Here is a 20,591-nt window from a genome sequence, read left to right as displayed (position 1 = left end):
TTTTATTTCATATTAATAATGATACAATCTTATGCAGAGGTGTACTTTTTACAATTGTATAGATAAGTAATACTATTTCTAGTATTTTCAGCAGGAAGTGAGGGGTGGGGGTACATAATGTTTTCTTCTTCCCGTCTCAAGTAAAAGTAAAAAGTAGTCATCCAAATACTTACTTGAGCAAGTATTCAGTGATGAGCATTCCTCAACTTTCTCAGTCTTTTTTGCCACTTGTGCCAGCTTTTTTGAAACATGTTGCAGGCATCAAATTCCAAATTAGCTAATATTTGCAAAAAAAAATAACAAAGTTTACCAGTTCAAACTTTAAGTATCTTGTCTTTGCAGTCTATTCAATTAAATATAGGTTGAAAAGTATTTGTGAATCATTGTATTTTTTTTTTTTTTTTTACCATTCACACAACGTGCCAACTTCTCTGGTTTTGTAAAAGTAAAACTTTTGTCGCTTTCTAACTGCTCTGACAAGTACAATTCATCCCCCCCAAATTTGTTAAAAGTTAAAGTTAAAGTTAAAGTACCAATGATTGTCACACACACACTAGGTGTGGTGAAATTTTTCCTCTGCATTTGACCCATCACCCTTGTTCACCCCCTGGGAGGTGAGGGGAGCAGTGAGCAGCAGCAGTGGCCGCGCCCGGGAATCATTTTGGTGATTTAACCCCCAATTCCAACCCTTGATGCTGAGTGCCAAGAAGGGAGGTAATGGGTCCCATTTTTATAGTCTTTGGTATGACTCGGCCGGGGTTTGAACTCACAACCTACCCATCTCAGGGCGGACACTCTAACCACAAGGCCACTGAGTAGGTGTTTTTTAATTTATTATTTATGTATTTATTATACATTTAATTTAAATGTAAATGAGTAAATGTAGCCTGTTAGAGTAATGTGTTTAACAGGATTAATTCTGAACCATTTATTGTAAAAAATAAAAACAAATTCATTGTTTAAATATTCAAATAAAATATTTGACAGATTGATATCAATATTTGGATGGACCCGCCCATACTTCTCGACAAGACAAAGTTTTATGTCCTAATAAAAATGTTTTCCCGTTGTGAGCAGAACATCCACATAAATAACCGTGTTGTAAATCATTAATATCATGTTTCTCTTCCTGCAGTCCTAAAACGAAGCAAAGCTAAGAAGAGTAAAAATGATTTGATCGGTGCCGAGGAAGGTGAAGATCCATTCGCTGACATCTCCTCCGTTGGTAAGTCTGACGTCACACTGTAAAAAGTCAGTGTTCAAAAACAAGAAAAGAAAAACCTAAAATGAGGGGTATTTTATTAGAACTAAGCAAAGTTATCTGCCAATAGAACAAGAAAATTCGACTTGTCAAGACTTTCCAAAACAAGTAAAATTAGCTAACCTCAATGAACCCCAAAATACCTTAAAATAAGTATATTCTCACTAATAACAAGTGCACTTTTCTTTGTAGAAAAAAAAGAGACCTTTTCGCTCAATATGTTGACAAATATTCTTAAATTAACTAAATGCTAGTGCCATTATCTTGACATAATGATATGCGCTCGGCATCATGATTTTTTTTTTCATGCTTGAAGTAAGAAATTATTACTTTAAAAAAGTAGTTTTATACTTGGGTGTGTTAATGACACAGCTTTGCATCAGCTGATATTCTAGTTTCAAGCATGTTTTACTCAATATACACTACCGTTCAAAAGTTTGGGGTCACCCAAACAATTTTGTGGAATAGCCTTCATTTCTAAGAACAAGAATAGACTGTCGAGTTTCAGATGAAAGTTCTCTTTTTCTGGCCATTTTGAGCGTTTAATTCACCCCACAAATGTGATGCTCCAGAAACTCAATCTGCTCAAAGAAAGGTCAGTTTTGTAGCTTCTGTAACGAGCTAAACTGTTTTCAGATGTGTGAACATGATTGCACAAGGGTTTTCTAATCATCAATTAGCCTTCTGAGCCAATGAGCAAACACATTGTACCATTAGAACACTGGAGTGATAGTTGCTGGAAATGGGCCTCTATACACCTATGTAGATATTGCACCAAAAACACAAACATTTGCAGCTAGAATAGTCATTTACCACATTAGCAATGTATAGAGTGTATTTCTTTAAAGTTAAGACTAGTTTAAAGTTATCTTCATTGAAAAGTACAGTGCTTTTCCTTCAAAAGTAAGGACATTTCAATGTGACCCCAAACTTTTGAACGGTAGTGTAGATCATACAATCTTTCTGACATAATTTAGGACCAAAATCCTTAAAACAAGTAAAACACTCTAACATAAAATCTGCTTAGTGAGAAGAATTATCTTATCAGACAGAAAATAAGCAAATATCACTTAATCTTACTTAGATTTCAGTTCTTGCAGTGCATTTTGTAAGTCAAGCAGCAGTGGATCACTTGGCTGACTCTCCAATACGGAATACTGCTTTTTAAGACGTAAAAAAACATGCTTAAATGTCCGATGTTCTTCTAAAATAGCTGTGAGGCATCACACAGACACTCCTACGCCATCTGAGTGCTGAATCACCTTTAGGGGAAATAAATGTTCTCATTAGTCTGTTCAATTAACTGTTGTAGGAGAATCACCTGCAGCATGTTTGATGTTTTCGGATATTAATTGCTTTCATGGTAGCACACAGAAAGAATGCGTGGAACTAAAATATGATGATAAATACATGCAAACCAGGAAGTGGTGATAAGGTAAGAATGAATGTAGCGTTGCAGAAAAATATAGTTCAGGGTCACTTTTCTTTTCTTCAGTGGAACCTATTTAAGTCACACCCCTCATATAAATGCTTGTTGACTAACTAAAATCAAAACTGAAATTGCTCGCACATTTCCTTGTCACTTCCGTAAAAAGTAAAGTACCAATGATTGTCACACACACACTAGGTGTGGCGAAATTATTCTCTGTATTTGACCCATCACCCTTGATCACCCCCTGGGAGGTGAGGGGAGCAGTGAGCAGCAGTGGTGGCCGCGCCCTGGAATAATTTTTGGTGATTTAACCCCCAATTCCAACCCTTAATGCTGAGTGCCAAGCAGGGAGGTAATGGGTCCCATTTTTAGAGTCTTTGGTATGACTCGGTCAGGGATTTGAACTCACAACCTACCGATCTCAGGGCGGACACTCTAACCACTAGGCCACTGAGTAGGTAAGAAACAATAGTTAATGAAGGTTTTTTTGGGATTTTCTTTTTTGGTCTTCTGTTTTCATATAATATTTTTCTGTAGTGTTCCACAAGACAGGTGTACTTATTTTTTGTGTTTTTCGGTAACACTTTCGTATGGGGAACATATTCACCTATAATTAGTCGCTTATTAAAGTAACAAAGACTTAATTTAGAGTTATTTGGACACTAGGGGAACATATAAGGGTTAGGGTTAGGGTTAGGGTTACTAATAAGCAATAAGGCTTAGGGTTAGGGTTAGTTAACTCTGGTTGTATAATAAGGCCATGCAGAATAAGGCATTAATAAGTACTTAATAATGACTAATTAAAAGCCAATATTTTACTAATTTGCATGTTAATAGGCAACTAATTAATGGTGAATATGTTCCCCATACTAAAGTGTTACCTGTTTTTGTAAGATGTGCTTATTTCCTGTCTGCGCTTTTATTTTTGTAGTCAGATTTCCTGTTTTCTTGTTCGGTATCAGCGTCACCTTCAGTCAGAGGGCTGTTTTTCTTAGCTCTTCCTGATTACCAATCCGGAGGCTTCATAAGCTAATAGGGTCGTCACGATACCGGAATTTCAGTACTCGATGCCGATAACGATGAATTTTATTCATTCCTACGATAAAAATGCAAAAAGTGAACCCATGTACTTTTTAAATTTGCTAGTTTATTGACAGGTGTTTTAAACTGTCAGGTATTTAAGATCAGTGTGCTTCAACATGTTTTGCACCAAATTTAAATTGCAGCATCAGCTTCCAAGAGGTAACTAAGAACAACAGCGTATATATGTATGTGTATATATATATATATATATATATATATCTTTCAAGTTGATTTCGAGCGTGCGAGCACTTTAATACATCAATTTCTACTTGCGTACGCTAAGGTTATACGGTATACCAGTGTTAGTATAGCACCGCAATACTAATTAATCATATTCGGTACTATACCACCTCTAAAAAGTACCGGCCCCCCACCCCTTCGTGCCCCCATTGTCGTCACGTCGTGTCATTGCTGGACGAGCATGTTCGGCAGCGCACAATCACGGAGTACTTACAAGCAGACACAGTGTGTAGACAGAAAAGGGAGAATGGACGCATTTTGGCTTAAAAACGATAAAGATGAAGTTATAATACTGAAACACCCTCAGGAAGAGGTGCTTTAAGACATGGCTAGCTAGCTAGCGGCTGAAGTCCATCCGCAGTCTGCAGTGTTGTAGCTACTTCTAAATCACTAATCCTCGCCTCCATGGCGACAAATAAAATACGTTTCTTACAAGTATCATCCCTGCAGGACGAGGAATAGCTAAACATGCTTCACTACACACCGTAGCTCACCCGCGTCAAAATGTAAACAAACGCCATTGGATCTACACCTAACATCCACTGTAATGATACCAAGTACAGGAGCGTATCTAGTCGATACTTCAATGTTTTTATGCATCACAAAATATTATTTCGTTTAAAAAAAAATTATATTCTGTTTATAAACTCAGGAAATATGTCCCTGGACACATGAGGACTTAAATTATAACCAATGTATGATCCTGTAACTACTTGGTATCGGATTGATACCCAAATTTGTGGTATCATCCAAAACTAATGTAAAGCATCCAAACAACAGAAGAATAAGTGATTATTACATTTTAACAGAAGTGTAGATAGAACATGTTGAAAGAGAAAGTGGGCAGATATTAACAGTAAATGAACAAGTAGATTAATAATTAATTGTCTACCACTTGTCCTTAATAATTTGACAAAATAATAGAATGGAAAATGACACAATATGTTACTGCAAATGTCAGCAGACTAAATTAGGAGCCTTTGTTTGCTTACTTACTGCTAAAAGACAAGTTGTCTTGTATGTTCACTATTTTATTTAAGGACAAACTTGCAATAAGAAACATATATTTAAATTACCCTAAGATTTGTTGTAAAAATAAAGCCAATAATGCAGTTTTTTGTGGTCCCCTTTATTTAGAAAAGTACCGAAATGTATCGAAATACATTTTGATACCGGCACCGGTACCAAAATATTGGTATCTGGACAACACTAGCATACGCTGTTTTCTGGATTTGAACGTACGTACATTTTTAGTAGAAAATCCACACAACTCTAGTTCCATGAGGCCCATGGTCTCCAATCGGTACCCAAAATCGTTGTCTAATTGCAACAGAACGTAATTGACATATGAGAACATACAAGGGCGCATCAAAATGGCGCTCCAATCGCATCTGAACGACGATCGAATTGCCGCCAGATCCTATCAGAACTTATCAAATTGACTTCTGAGGGGAATTTTGACCATAAAATACCACGGCCAGATAGAGTAGGCGATCGTGGCGATTGGACAACAGTGAACATGGCAAAAAAGAATCAGAATTAAGTATCGTTGTTCACCAGAATCAGAACCGGAATCGTCCGAATTCAAATGATACCACACCCAAAATATAGTTTCTTGTTGTAGGTTCTTTTTTTTGTCAGTACCTTGTCTTGGATTCACCAATTTTCCTGCAGAACTTGTGGTATTTATGCAGCATAAACTAAAAACTAGTCAGAGACAACTACCATCATTTCTGGATCTTAGATCACTGAAGTAGAAACCGGAATGAGAAATATTACCATAACCTTTGAACGATATCACCTTCAGCGCCTCCCGGTTCTCCTTTTGGCCGGGCCAGCGTGAAAAGCAGCACTAAGATGGACAGTTCGTCATACTTCCGTCGTAAGGAGAAGAGAATCCGATTCTTCATCCGGCGGATGGTGAAAGCTCAAAGCTTCTACTGGATTGTTTTGTGCCTGGTGGGCCTGAACACTCTCTGTGTGGCCATAGTCCACTATGACCAACCCGAGTGGCTTACGAGGGCTTTGTGTAAGTCACACAACACCGCTATGATAGCTGCTGGCATGTTATACAGTCTTTCAACCGACTTATTTGTTCTGCTTTTTCCACGTCTGTACCAGACATCACGGAGTTTGTCTTTTTGGGTTTGTTTCTGACGGAGATGACGTTGAAGATGTACGGCCTTGGACCAAGGAATTACTTCCACTCCTCCTTTAACTGCTTTGATTTTGGGGTAAGTTTACGCCTTACACTCGATGCAAGACCATTTCGTTACCAGGATGTTGGAAGGGCATCCATAGATATACTGTATGTACCTTAAAGACCTACTGAAACCCACTACTACCGACCATGCAGTCTGATAGTTTATATATCAATGATATGACGTTTGAAAACGTCTATGTATGATGACGTATGCGCGTGACGTCAATGGTTGAAACGGAAGTATTCGGACACCATTGTATTCAATACAAAAAGCTCTGTTTTCATCGCAAAATTCCACAGCATTCTGGACATCTGTGTTGGTGAATCTTTTGCAATTTGTTTAACGAACAATGAAGACTGCAAAGAAGAAAGATGTAGGTGGGATCGGTGTATTAGCGGCTGGCTGCAGCAACACAACCAGGAGGACTTTGACTTGGATAGCAGACGCGCTTTCCGACGCTAGCCGCCGACCGCATCGATGATCGGGTGAAGTCCTTCGTCGCTCCGTCGATCGCTGGAACGCAGGTGAGCACGGGTGTTGATGAGTAGATGAGGGCTGGCTGGCGTAGGTGGATAGCTAATGTTTTTAGCATAGCTCTGTGAGTTCCCGTAGCTAAGTTAGCTTCAATGGCGTCATTAGCAACAGCATTATTAAGCTTCGCCAGGCTGGAAAGCATTAACCGTGTAGTTACAGGTCCATGGTTTAATAGTATTGTTGATTTTCTGTCTATCCTTCCAGTCAGGGGTTTATTTATTTTGTTTCTATCTGCAGTTAAGCCCGATGCTATCACGTTAGCTCCGTAGCTAAAGTGCTTCGCCGATGTATTGTCGTGGAGATAAAAGTCACTGTGAATGTCCATTTCGCGTTCTTGACTCTCATTTTCAAGAGGATATAGTATCCGAGGTGGTTTAAAATACAAATCCGTGATCCACAATAGAAAAAGGAGAAAATGTGGAATCCAATGAACCCTTGTACCTTACGGTCAGAGCGAAAAAAGATACGTCCTGCACTGCACTCTAGTCCTCCACTCTCACGTTCCTCATCCACAAATCTTTCATCCTCGCTCAAACTAATGGGGTAATCGTCGCTTTCTCGGTCCGAATCGCTCTCGCTGCTGGTGTAAACAATGGGGAAATGTGAGGAGCCCTTCAACCTGTGACGTCACGCTACTTCCGGTACAGGCAAGGCTTTTTTTATCAGCGACCAAAAGTTGCGAACTTTATCGTCGATGTTCTCTACTAAATCCTTTCAGCAAAAATATGGCAATATCGCGAAATGATCAAGTATGACACATAGAATGGATCTGCTATCCCCGTTTGAATAAAAAAAAATCATTTCAGTAGGCCTTTAAAAACTTCTAGTTTCCTCCATCTCTACTAAACAATGGCGGCACACTACTTCGGTCCTACGTATTTCAGTGGTAGGCGACATGTTAGAAAACCGAGGACTTTAACGACAGAAGAGCGTGGCAATCGCTACCAAATCGAATGCTTGCATTGAAAAAAGTAGAAACCCCAAATGTATGGAGAATATTACACAACACTGAACAATGGACCTGTTTGTTCTACTCTAGGTTATTGTGGGAAGTATCTTTGAAGTCATCTGGGACATGATCAAACCAGGAGCATCTTTTGGTATCAGTGTGTTGAGAGCTCTTCGACTTCTGAGGATCTTCAAAGTAACCAAGTGAGTTTCTTTCTGAAAATAAATAACTTAATCAGACGAAAATCGTTGGTAACTCTTGTGACGATTGGAGTAGAGCTGGTCCAAAGAAAGAACATTGTTATGCCTGCGGTTCTGTTTCTCTTGTGTTTATGTGGTCATGGTTGTCTCTGTGACTTCCAAGGTACTGGAACTCCCTGCGGAACCTCGTGGTTTCCCTGCTTAATTCCATGAAGTCAATCATCAGTTTGCTCTTCCTCCTCTTCCTCTTCATTGTCGTCTTCGCTCTGCTGGGCATGCAACTCTTTGGAGGACAGTGAGTAATCTCTTTGATTTGAGTAACACTCACAGGGCTGACAGCTCTGTGTTACAGAGCTTGATTTAACCCAAAATACACACATGGTCCTCCTCAGTTGTGTTAGCCCCGCTCAACACACACATTCACTCACACGTGCCAACATTTGCTGCCAATCCGATACCAAGTAAATACAAACCCCGTTTTCATATGAGTTGGGAAATTGTGTTAGATGTAAATATAAACGGAATACAATGATTTGCAAATCATTTTCAACCCATATTCAGTTGAATATGCTACAAAGACAACATATTTGATGTTCAAACTGATAAACTTTTTTTTTTTTTGCAAATAATCATTAACTTTAGAATTTGATGCCAGCAACACGTGACAAAGAAGTTGGGAAAGGTGGCAATAAATACTGATAAAGTTGAGGAATGCTCATCAAACACTTATTTGGAACATCCCACAGGTGAACAGGCAAATTGGGAACAGGTGGGTGCCATGATTGGGTATAAAAGTGGATTCCATGAAATGCTCAGTCATTCACAAACAAGGATGGGGCGAGGGTCACCACTTTGTGAACAAATGCGTGAGCAAATTGTTGAACAGTTTAAGAAAAACCTTTCTCAACCAGCTATTGCAAGGAATTTAGGGATTTCACCATCTACGGTTCGTAATATCATCAAAGGGTTCAGAGAATCTGGAGAAATCACTGCATGTAAGCAGCTAAGCCCGTGACCTTCCATCCCTCAGGCTGTACTGCATCAACAAGCGACATCAGTGTGTAAAGGATATCACCACATGGGCTCAGGAACACTTCAGAAACCGACTGTCAGTAACTACAGTTGGTCGCTACATCTGTAAGTGCAAGTTAAAACTCTCCTATGCGAGGCGAAACAGTTCATCAACAACACCCAGAAACACCGTCGGCTTCGCTGGGCCTGAGCTCATCTAAGATGGACTGATACAAAGTGGAAAAATGTTCTGTGGTCTGACGAGTCCACATTTCAAATTGTTTTTGTAAACTGTGGACGTCGTGTCCTCCGGACCAAAGAGGAAAAGAACCATCTGGATTGTTATAGGCGCAGAGTTGAAAAGCCAGCATCTGTGATGGTATGGGGGTGTATTAGTGTCCAAGACATGGGTAACTTACACACCTGTGAAGGCGCCATTAATGCTGAAAGGTACATAAAGGTTTTGGAGCAACATATGTTGCCATCCAAGCAACGTTACCATGGACGCCCCTGCTTATTTCAGCAAGACAATGCCAAGCCACGTGTTACATCAACGTGGCTTCATAGTAAAAGAGTGCGGGTACTAGACTGGCCTGCCTGTAGTCCAGACCTGTCTCCCATTGAAAATGTGTGGCGCATTATGAAGCCTAAAATACCACAACGGAGACCCCCGGACTGTTGAACAACTTAAGCTGTACGTCAAGCAAGAATGGGAAAGAATTCCACCTGAGAAGCTTAAAAAATGTGTCTCCTCAGTTCCCAAACGTTTACTGAGTGTTGTTAAAAGGAAAGGCCATGTAACACAGTGGTAAACATGCCTTTTCCCAACTACTTTGGCACGTGTTGCAGCCATGAAATTCTAAGTTAATTATTATTTGCAAAAAAAAAAAAAAAGTTTATGAGTTTGAACATGAAATATCTTGTCTTTGTAGTGCATTCAATTGAATATGGGTTGAAAAGGATTTGCAAATCATTGTATTCCGTTTAACACAATTTCCCAACTCATATGGAAACGGGGTTTGTAGAATTATGTATATGTTGTACGCTTTGAACACAATACAAAGCATTATACAGTACTGTGTATCAAACAAACATATCAAGGAGGTGATTAATCAACGATCCTGCTGCCACATAGTGGTTTGTATTTTCAGTTCCCCTCTTTTGGTACGGTTACTGCATTTCTTACTTTCCCCTCAAGTTCCTGTGTTTCCCCAGTGGGCGGAGTTGTGAGACATGCACAGCTGCTTCCAATATACCTGGCTCTACTTAAACAACACCTTTGCAGCTGGATGGCACTCGGCGATTGCACTCCTCGGCTCTCCACGCCTGACGACTTCCATGCTTCGAGTATTTTGCTCCTTGCTATCCTGGCCATTCGCAGTGCCATCCAGCTTGGTGTTGTTTTTGTGGTTAGCACGTCTTGCAACTCTAACCCAAGTTTATTTTATTTTTGTACATATTAGTTTTAATTTTTTCCATGGTGCACATTTTGTTTTCTCTTTTTTGCACCGTCGCCTCCTGTGAGGAGTGCATTTGTCAGTACTTTACCTAAGTAGAAGAACTGCTTTACTCACCGTCCGTCTGCATCCTTGGGTTCCTCCCAACTGTGTTACACAGCATTGTGACAGTTCTATTTAATAACAAATCTAAAAAACAACAACGTTGCTGAACGGTTCTACTCTGCAGCTGCTGTGCCAGCACACACACACACACACACACACACACACACACACACACACACACACACACGCACACACACACACACACACACACACACACACACACACACACACACACACACACACACACACACACACACACACACACACACACACACACACACACACACACACACACACACACACACACACACACACACACACACACACACACACACACACACACACACACACACACACACACACACACACACACACACACAATTATTGTATTTGTTACCTTCTTGAGACCTGCGAAAAATGCCTACCTCTTTAGGACCACCCTTTCTAGATATATACAGATTTGTATTTACAACATTAATGATGTATACAAACTATGCAAATATAAAAAAGCTTGTTGTGAAAAATGAATTGGAATTTCATAAGAAAAACTGAGATTTTGGCAGTATTATAATAAAAGTTGTCATTTTACTCAACGCAAGTCAACATTTTACAAGAAAAACTGAACATTTACTCAATAACAGTCCCAATTTTACAAGAAAAGCTTAAAATGTTGGCGATTTTATGAAAAGAGTTGTAATTTTACTCGACAAAAGATATTATATATATTATATGTTATATATATATATATTATATAAGGGAACTTTCAAATGTTGGCAATATTATAATAATAATTGGAATTATACTTGGCAAAATTATGACAAAAGTCATAATTTTACTGTAGAAACTAACTGTTAATGGCCACTATAGTCTTCGTACCGTAGTGTATTTGTTCATCCTATGGTCACATATGGGACGCGGGTTGTCTCACGTCAGCACCGGAAGTTGTAAAATCAGCTGTTCACCTGGCGGGTTTTTTCGGGGATGAATCGGGGAAGTCCTTCTTTAGCTGCCGTCTTGTCTTATCATACATTGCTGCCTTTGTGCCTGTCAATGTTTACTTTTGTATGCACATTAAATCAACAAAAAATCCTGACTTTGGAGCAATGTTCACAGACTCTAGTATTTGGCTCTCTATCAGATGCAATGGTTTTCCGTATTGGGACCATGATTTCGGTCTTAACTTGTTCACCGGTCCTCATATGGAAGGTACTTTTCCTTATTGATGTCGCAAGAAGGGTAGAAATACAAGAACACACACACAGATGTTCTTGTATGTGTTACCTTCTTGAGACCTCCGAAAAATGCCTACCTCTTTAGGACCACCCTTTCTTGATATATAAAGATTTGTATTTACAACATTAATAATATATGCATACCATGCAAATATTAAAAATGTAAGCTTTTATTTTTTTGTATTTTTTTTTGTCTGTAATTGATTTTTAATCTTCATTGTTTACTTCAAGTTATTACAGTATGTCTCCACCGCTGCTGCTCACTGCTCCCCTCACCTCCCAGGGGGGAAACAAGGGTGATGGGTCAAATGCAGAGAATCATTTCGCCACACCTAGTGTGTGTGTGACAATCATTGATTCTTTAACTTACAGTATATACATATATTTTTTAAACATTTTATTTTAATTAATTTTGACCAAAGGGGCCGTATTTCAATTTCTTACACACACTTGTTATTAGCTATGTTGGCCACAGGGGGAGCACTTTTAAAACCGACACACAGTCAATTTTAAAAATCACACACACACACACACACAAACACACACACACACACACACACACACACACACACACACACACACACACACACACATGTTATAATTTGGAATGGGGATCAAGTTTTTGATCATCACTTGTGGGGACCACCCTTTCTACAGGTTGTGGAGGCATAAAAAAAAAAAGGTAAAATGGCCACTGCCCAGTTAGCTTATACACATCTTTAAATCTCTGGATTGATGAAGTAATGTGCTGATCATGCTTACTGGGGACCCTGGGGAAAAAGAGTTAATATGGTTCACGGGGACCAAATTTAAATAATTTTGCATAATTCACACACATTTGTACGTGACTACTGAGGACCATTTAAAAAAAAAAGAATAAAACGTGATTAACTATACACGGAAGAAGTGTGAGCAGAGCAGCGAGTGGAGTACCAGCTACAGCCCGATGAGGGGGCTGCTGTGCAAATGTCTCACACTCAAACTAACCAGTAAACACGTTTTATGGGCCAAAGCTTAAAAATCACTTAGGCATCTTCAGAATGGATATGACTATCATTTAAAAAGGTTTCCCTTGAGGGGACCTGCTTTTTTGTCCCCATACTGTCAGAAGTCCCCTAAAGGTGACTGTAAACAGAGCGATGTCCCCATTAAGTAAACATTGCCAGAACACACACACACACACACACACACACACACACACACACACACACACACACACACACACACACACACACACACACACACACACACACACACACACACACACACACACACACACACACACACACACACACACACACACACACACACACACACACGCACACACACACATACACACCTGTCACTAGCCCTGTGGTGCTCTCACAGTTTGAAATCACAACACTCCTTAACTGTGACAACCTGATCGCTACAATAATTAGGGAAAAAAAACAACAACAAAACCCCTTGTTATTCGAAAAAAAAAACAATTGTGTGTTCAGTGTTGACACTATGCAAATATAAAAAAGCTTGTTGTGAAAAATGAGTTGGACTTCCACATGAAAAACTTTGAATTTTGGCAGTATTATAATAAAAGTTGTCATTTTACTCAACGCAAGTCAAAATTTTACAAGAAATACTGAACATATGTGCAATGTTATGATAACAGTTGGAATTTTACTCAATAACAGTCGCAAGAAACGCTTAACATTTTGGAAATTTTATAAAAACAGTCGTAATTTTACTCGACAAAAGTGACAATTTTAGAAGAACATTTTACAATTTTGACAATATTATAATAATAATCAGAATTTTACTTGGCAAAATAATGACAAAAGTCATAATTTTACTCGGAAAATGTCACTATTTTATAAGAACAACAACAAAATTGGCACTATTGTGATACAAGTCAGAATTGTATGACAAATGTCACCATTTTGCATTAAAAAGTAATAATTTTACACAAAAAAGTTATAATTTTAAGAGAAAATATTGCAATATTAAAGAAACAGAAACAATATGAGAAATTGTTCCCAACTTTATAAGAAAAAAGTCAACACATTGTGAGAAAAAACTGCTTTCAGTTATATAAAATGTTTTGTTTGTAATTGGTTTTTAATTAATTATTTACTTTAAGTTATTACAGTATGTCCCTATAGACATATTTTTATTTTTTTTTAAATACATTTTGGCCAAATGTAAAGTCCATTGCTTTCTTTACACTCATATTGCATTAACAAAACTAGAAAAAAGCTGTAAAAGGCTAAAAAACCCCCACTAAAAAAGCACACAAAGTAACAATTAGCATAGTAGCTAGAAAAGCTTGTACAATGAGGGGTTCATAAATGGAGGTTGCACTGTAATTTGTGCACACCCGGAGGTAAGAAAGAGTCAACCAAGGTAGAGACAGTGTACATGAGGATTTGTCTTGACAAAGTCAGTCTCTTCAACGATGGTAAAGGAATGGTCGTCCAGCGCCATCATTTTAATGATGAAATTACAGATCGCTTTAGTCCTCGGGTCAATTCTGGCAAACCTTTAGAACTTTCCAAATGCTGACGGCTGGCTTTGGGGCAGCTTCTTTAGCAGCAGCCGTCTTTACGCGGGGCCTTTGGAGACATAACTCATGTTTACCTCCTGCAAACACCAGTGTGAGGTACATTTTGAATCGTCTCAAATGTCTCCCCGTAGTCTCTGTAGGCTTTGAAAACGCCGTCGGAGCGTAGCTGGCATTTCAAGTGGCTGAAAAGGTTTGATGTGTCAAAGCTAGATGTTTTTTTTTCCCCTCCTTGCGAAATGTTAGAATAACATTTGACGCAAATGTCACATGAAATGTCTTCCTCTGAAACAGTGGAAAAAGTCCCACACAATCGACGCCATGTTTGTTTACAATTAGTTCACCACGTCTTACGAGTGGGAGTGCTTCATCTACGGCTAATCTTGCCTAACTGCCACGTTTTTTTGATTTTCTGAGTTTTTTTTTAATGTGATCGGATTTATCGGTAGGACGTCTTAATTCCATTATATCGGCCTGATATTCATCGTACATTCTAGCATTGTACGGTATACCGGTACTAGTATAGTATCGGGGTACCAACGAATCAAAAACGATACTATACTATGTTTGAAAAGTACCAATTCGCCATATATTTTTTTTACAGGCGTCATGCCTGTAAAAAATGCTGGTTTTAAGAGCAGAGGAGCATGTTTGGCAGCGCACAATCACAGAGTACTCACAAGCGGACACAGTGTGTAGACAGAAAAGGGAGAACGGACGCATTTTGGCTTAAAAACTAACGATAAAGGTGAAGTTATAACACTGAAACGCCCCAAGGAAGAGGTGCTTTAAAACATGGCTAGTTAGTTAGCGGCTAATGACCATCCGCAATCTGCAGTGTTTTAGCTACTTCTAAATCACTAATCCTCGCCTCCATGGCGACAAATAAAGTGAGTTTTTTACAAGTATCATCCCTGCAGGACGAGGAATAGCTAAACATGCTTCATTAGCTCACCGGCGTCACAATGTAAACACATGCCATGGGTAGATCTACACCTGACATCCACTGTAATGATACCAAGTACAAGAGCGTATCTAGTCGATACTACTATGGTTACATCTATATTTATTATCGTCACAAAATCTTTTTTCTTTAAAAAGGGTTAAGGTCCTATTATATACATACATTCAGGAAACACGTCCCTGGTCACATGAGAACTTAAATTATGACCAATGTATGACCCTGTAACTACTTGGTATCGGATCGATACTTACATTTGTGGTATCATCCAAAACTAATGTAAAGTATCAAACAACAGAAGAATAAGTGATTATTACATTTTAACATAAGTGTAGATAGAACATGTTAAAAGAGAAAATAACCAAATGTGAACAGTAAATGAACAAGTAGATTAACAATCAATTTTTACAGCTTGTCCTTTATAATTTTGACAAAATAATAGAATGGGCAATGACACAATATGTTACTGCATATGTCAGCAGACTAAATTAGGAGCCTTTGTTTGCTTACTTACTAATAATAGACAAGTTGTCTAGTATGTTCACTATTTTATTTATGGACAAAATTGTTCTTCAAATGCAATAAGAAACATGTGTTTAATGTACCCTAAGATTTTCTGATAAAATAAAGCCAATTATGCCATTTTTTTGTGGTCCCCTTTATTTAGAAAATGATTGAAAAGTATCGAAATACATTTTGGTACCGGTACCGGTACCAACATATTGGTATCGAGACAACCCTAGTACATACCTAAAATATTTTCATGATACTTGATTGATTTTGTGTATTTGCTGTTGTGTTGTCCAACATGCTTACAATTGAAACAAAACACAGAGCAAATATTTTAGACACATTTGTGAACATTCTATTGAATCGTTTTTTTTTTTAGTAATCTGTTCCAATAAAAGCAGACACAAACGGATACCATTTTTTCATAAGAAACTATTTAAATTCAATTTTAGTACACTCAAAAATATGAAGATGTGGTGGATGGTCCGAACCTTAAACAGCAACAAAAGTGAATTTGGTACAAAAGTTGTATTTACCCATAATCAAAAAGTACAAAGTTGGATTGAATTGCCCATGCAAACAGAACAGACAACGTCCTCCGGAAGAGTTGGATGAATCGAGAATCATGCGAATCCCACATAGGCTTGGTCTACTGGCAATGTATCTGTTTTCCTCATGTGTCAAGGTTCCGTTGTTTTGGAAATGTTTATTCTGCAACCTCCTTGAATCCTTTAGCCATAACAGACATTTTGTAGAATGGTCAGACCGACCATATATTCAACTCTCACCCACATATGGTCCTTCAATGGTTCAGAATAGAAAAAAAGAAACATTCTTAAGGCTTTTCGACAGACTTTCTTTTCGGACTTCGACAGACACAAAATATGGTTCAAAAGGTCAGAAATTCCACTACAAAGACAAAACACATTTTACATAGATTAATACGAGTTCTGCATGTAGAAAACAATGTGAAATACATACAGTACCTCCAAATGCATATACATGATACATTAAATATTTGTATTAACATTTAACTTCACTTTTAATTTATTGAACACTCTTATTGACGAAGAAGAACAGAGAGGGAGGCCGCCTTCCTATTTCGCTACTACAAACGTTTGTAGTTCTTTCTTGAATTCAGTCGTGTTTCTCACCTTCTCCTGGCACTCTAAGTTTTCTTTGGCCCCATGTCACACACACGCACACACACACACACACACACACACACACACACACACACACACACACACACACACACACACACACACACACACACACACACACACACACACACACACACACATATTCTTGTATTTGTTACCTTCTTGAGACCTCCGAATAATGCCTACCGCTTTAGGACCACCCTTTCTAGATATATAAAGATTTGTATTTACAACATTAATAATAGATACATACTATGCAAATATAAAAAAGGTAAGCTTTTAGTTATTTTTTTTGTTTGTAATTGGTTTTTAATCTACATTATTTACTTCAAGTTATTACGATATGTCTCTATATACATATATTTTTTATTTTTTTTATTAATTTTGACCAAAGGCGTATCATTTCAATTCCTTACACACACATGTTATTACATATGTTGACCAGAGGGGGAGCACTTCACATTTTTACACACACTTGTTATTTCATATGTTGACCAGAGGGGGAGCACTTTTACAACCGACACACAGTCAATTTGAAAAAATCCCTTTTAATGGCACCACCCCAATTTAGATAGATTTCACCACCAGGGGTGCAAATGAGACATTCTCTATTAGATGCAATGGTTTTCCGTATTTTTAATTTTTATTTTTTCACTTTATTAAACACTCTTGTTGACGAAGACGAGCAGAGAGGGAGGCCACCTTCCTATTTCGCTACCAGTTCTTTCTTGAATTCAGTCGTGTTTCTCACCTTCTTTATCAAAGTGCTGGCACTTTAAGTGTTCTTTGGCCCCGTGTCGCAGTGTTTTAATATCGATCTCATCACACTTGTATCCACCTCATCTTCCACACACACGGTCGTACACACACCACAGCTCAAATCCCCACAATCCCTTTCCCCACCTGACCCTCCTCCTGCGTAGTGCAGCTGAGGACATGTCGACACGGCAGGGTGCTGGCAAATCAGCGGCGCTAACTGTGGCCCTTTGATACAAATCTCAGCAAGAGTTCTGCGCCTTCTAATGATGAGAACATTTCATGATACAGAGCCAACTGGCCAAAATACCTGAACTCATTCTTAGACTTAGATTTAGACTTACTTTTATTAGGAGCCTTTGTTTGCTTACTTACTACTAAAAGACAAGTTGTCTTGTATGTTTACTGTTTTATTTAAGGACAAAATTGTTCTTTGATTGCAATAAGAAACATATGTTTAATGTGCCGTAAGATGTTTTGTTAAAATAAAGCCATTTTTTTATGGTACCCTTTATTTAGAAAAGTATCGAAATACATTTTGGTACCGTTACCGGTAACAAAATATTGGTATTGAGACAGCCCTAAAAACAATGCAATAACATGCAGTACCAACAACTACAGTAGTTGTCAGGTTCAAACACTGATGACAATGACATCTATTAAACAAGACAAGAAGCAAGGAATTAAACAGAGACAGAATTAAATTTGGCTCAATTGAGGAGAGACGTCTGGACTGTACTCTTTGCACAGTGGTGGAAATGTCCAAATCTTAAACAGGAACAAAAGAGAATGTGTTACAAGAGATTTATTTCATCATAATCAGATGGTACAAGGTTGGATTGGGTTGCCATGATTACAGACAACGTCTCCGGAGACGTTGGATGATGCGCTCTCGTGAACGAGCGCACACACACCAGACTTGGTCCAACGTGGTTAGTTATACGCTTCCTGGTGGTTCAAAAGGCCAGCATAACAAACAACCAAGATAACATGTACAACGTCAGGGCGACCCGCTCTGCCATGTCATGTCCTCCCTAATGCATTCCGACCTCGCTCAACAAACAAAATAGAAATGCTACAGAGGTCAGAAAGAAAGTTGGTCTGACCACTTTCTGATTTGGTCAGAAAATCCACTACAGACTTTCCCTGAATACATGGCAACAGCTGTTTCTAAAGGAAGGGGGTCGTAAACAGGTGCTGCCTTTGGCCACAAAACAGTTCAAAGAAAAGGTCGTAAAACAGTTCAAAGAAAAGGTCCCTGGAGGGGAGTCAGGCCCTGCTTCCTCTCCGCTTTGTAGATCTCGGGTCAAGACAAAATCTTTCTGTGGATTACAATACATCAAAGAAACAGAACACCTTCATGTTGATTCCCATCCTACACAATGGAGTTTTACAAGCCTTCTTCTTGGTAGGATCAAAGACAGCGTTTGTCTTCTCGCCGGGAACTCATGGCAACACAAAGTTTTGTGATAACTTAGATACAATTATTCTGACAGTAGTTTCATGAAATAATGTAACAATAGGGAGCGGACTCTTGTGGGTGTCTCCAACAGGCTGCTTCTCCATCATGTAACAATAGGAACTAGGACATTGTTGTTTATGTTATAATTGGACATCTTTGAGCGATGGAGTATCTAGGAATATCTATTTTGGTGTACCTTCGATCATCCAGTTAGTCAAGACTAGACAGAACAAATTGAAACATATCATCTGCAGCTTCTCAATTTTCTATGAATAGATGTTCGTAAACGTTTCTGGCTGGCTGCGGCTTGTGTGATGCGGACTGACAGGCCGGGTCGACTCCTAACCGGTAGGACATGTTTTTAATGGTTTGGTCTCTCTGATTCGGTTGTCCGCTTCTTGTCCTTCGCACTGACTTTCTCAGTTCCGGTTGTTGGAAGGCAGGGTTGTGTCGATCTCTGGCTGTGGGCTGTGGTCAATTACAATCGTGCTCTGTGGAAGACTCTTTCCTCCGGCTTCCTCGGACCACCAATCACCGACATGACAGCTTCGTTCAGGGTTCAGAACACTGGTTTATTAATAATAGTCTCTGTTGTGCTTTTCAGCAATTGTCTTTTGTGTGTGTCAGTCTCGCTGTTGTTCGTGCTCCAATTCCAACTCTCCTCTCCTCCCCGGCTGCTGCCTTTTAACAGAGCGACAGGTGATTAGTTAAGCAGGCCCAGGTCGGCCATCCACGCACCTGTCGCTGATCTCGAAGCCGGTCCTGGCACACCCCGCTTCGCTGCAGGTCCGCAGGCCACGCCCCCCTCCACATGCTCGTATCTCAAATTATGCTCGCAACTTCAGGCCTAACAAAGGGCTGAGAGGCAGCTCATATCTCAAAATACACGTGTGTTGAAGTACAAATGTATATCTGAACAACACATTGGAGGAAAACAAACATGGTACAAATTATGTAAATAGTAAGAGACCTGGAAAAGCGATCTCTACACGCTAGCATAGGCCCCGATAATGTCGAGCACCCACGTGGGATTGATGGCAACTTTCAATCCATCAAATAATTTTTGAAATATCAATCTTGTTGTTTTTAATTTTGTGGCAAGTTTGGTCCGTTTTACATAATAAACGAGTCACACGTTATATAATCTATAATTGACAAAGCCTAACCAATATTTTATTGTGCCCGATAATAAATGATACATGATAAATGGGTTATACTTGTATAGCGCTTTTCTACCTTCAAGGTACTCAAAGCGTTTTGACAGTATTTCCACATTTACCCATTCACACACACATTCACACACTGATGGCGGGAGCTGCCATGCAAGGCGCTACCAGCACCCATCAGGAGCAAGGGTGAAGTGTCTTGCCCAAGGACACAACGGACATGACTAGGATGGTAGAAGGTGGGGATTGAACCCCAGTAACCAGCAACCCTCCGATTGCTGGCACGGCCACTCTACCAACTTCACCACGCCGTCCCTAATGAACTAATA

At 39.1% G+C, this 20,591-nt stretch overlaps 1 protein-coding gene across 3 annotated transcripts in view; it reads left to right on the top strand.

The window, feature by feature from the left end:
* cacna1bb (calcium channel, voltage-dependent, N type, alpha 1B subunit, b) overlaps positions 1–20,591 on the top strand; it is a 402,467-nt gene that overhangs the window by 190,684 nt on the left and 191,192 nt on the right. For all 3 annotated transcript variants that reach the window (XM_062031560.1, XM_062031561.1, XM_062031559.1), the window contains exons 10-14: positions 1,136–1,225; positions 5,824–6,045; positions 6,138–6,250; positions 7,794–7,906; positions 8,067–8,198. In XM_062031560.1, coding sequence (XP_061887544.1) covers positions 1,136–1,225; positions 5,824–6,045; positions 6,138–6,250; positions 7,794–7,906; positions 8,067–8,198 — 670 coding nt within the window. The remainder of the gene's footprint in view (positions 1–1,135; positions 1,226–5,823; positions 6,046–6,137; positions 6,251–7,793; positions 7,907–8,066; positions 8,199–20,591) is intronic.

This window comes from Entelurus aequoreus, linkage group LG21, assembly GCF_033978785.1.
Source record: "Entelurus aequoreus isolate RoL-2023_Sb linkage group LG21, RoL_Eaeq_v1.1, whole genome shotgun sequence".
NCBI lineage: Eukaryota > Metazoa > Chordata > Actinopteri > Syngnathiformes > Syngnathidae > Entelurus > Entelurus aequoreus.
The sequence above is the reverse complement of the archived record's forward strand: the minus strand, read 5'-3'. Positions and strand labels throughout refer to the sequence as shown.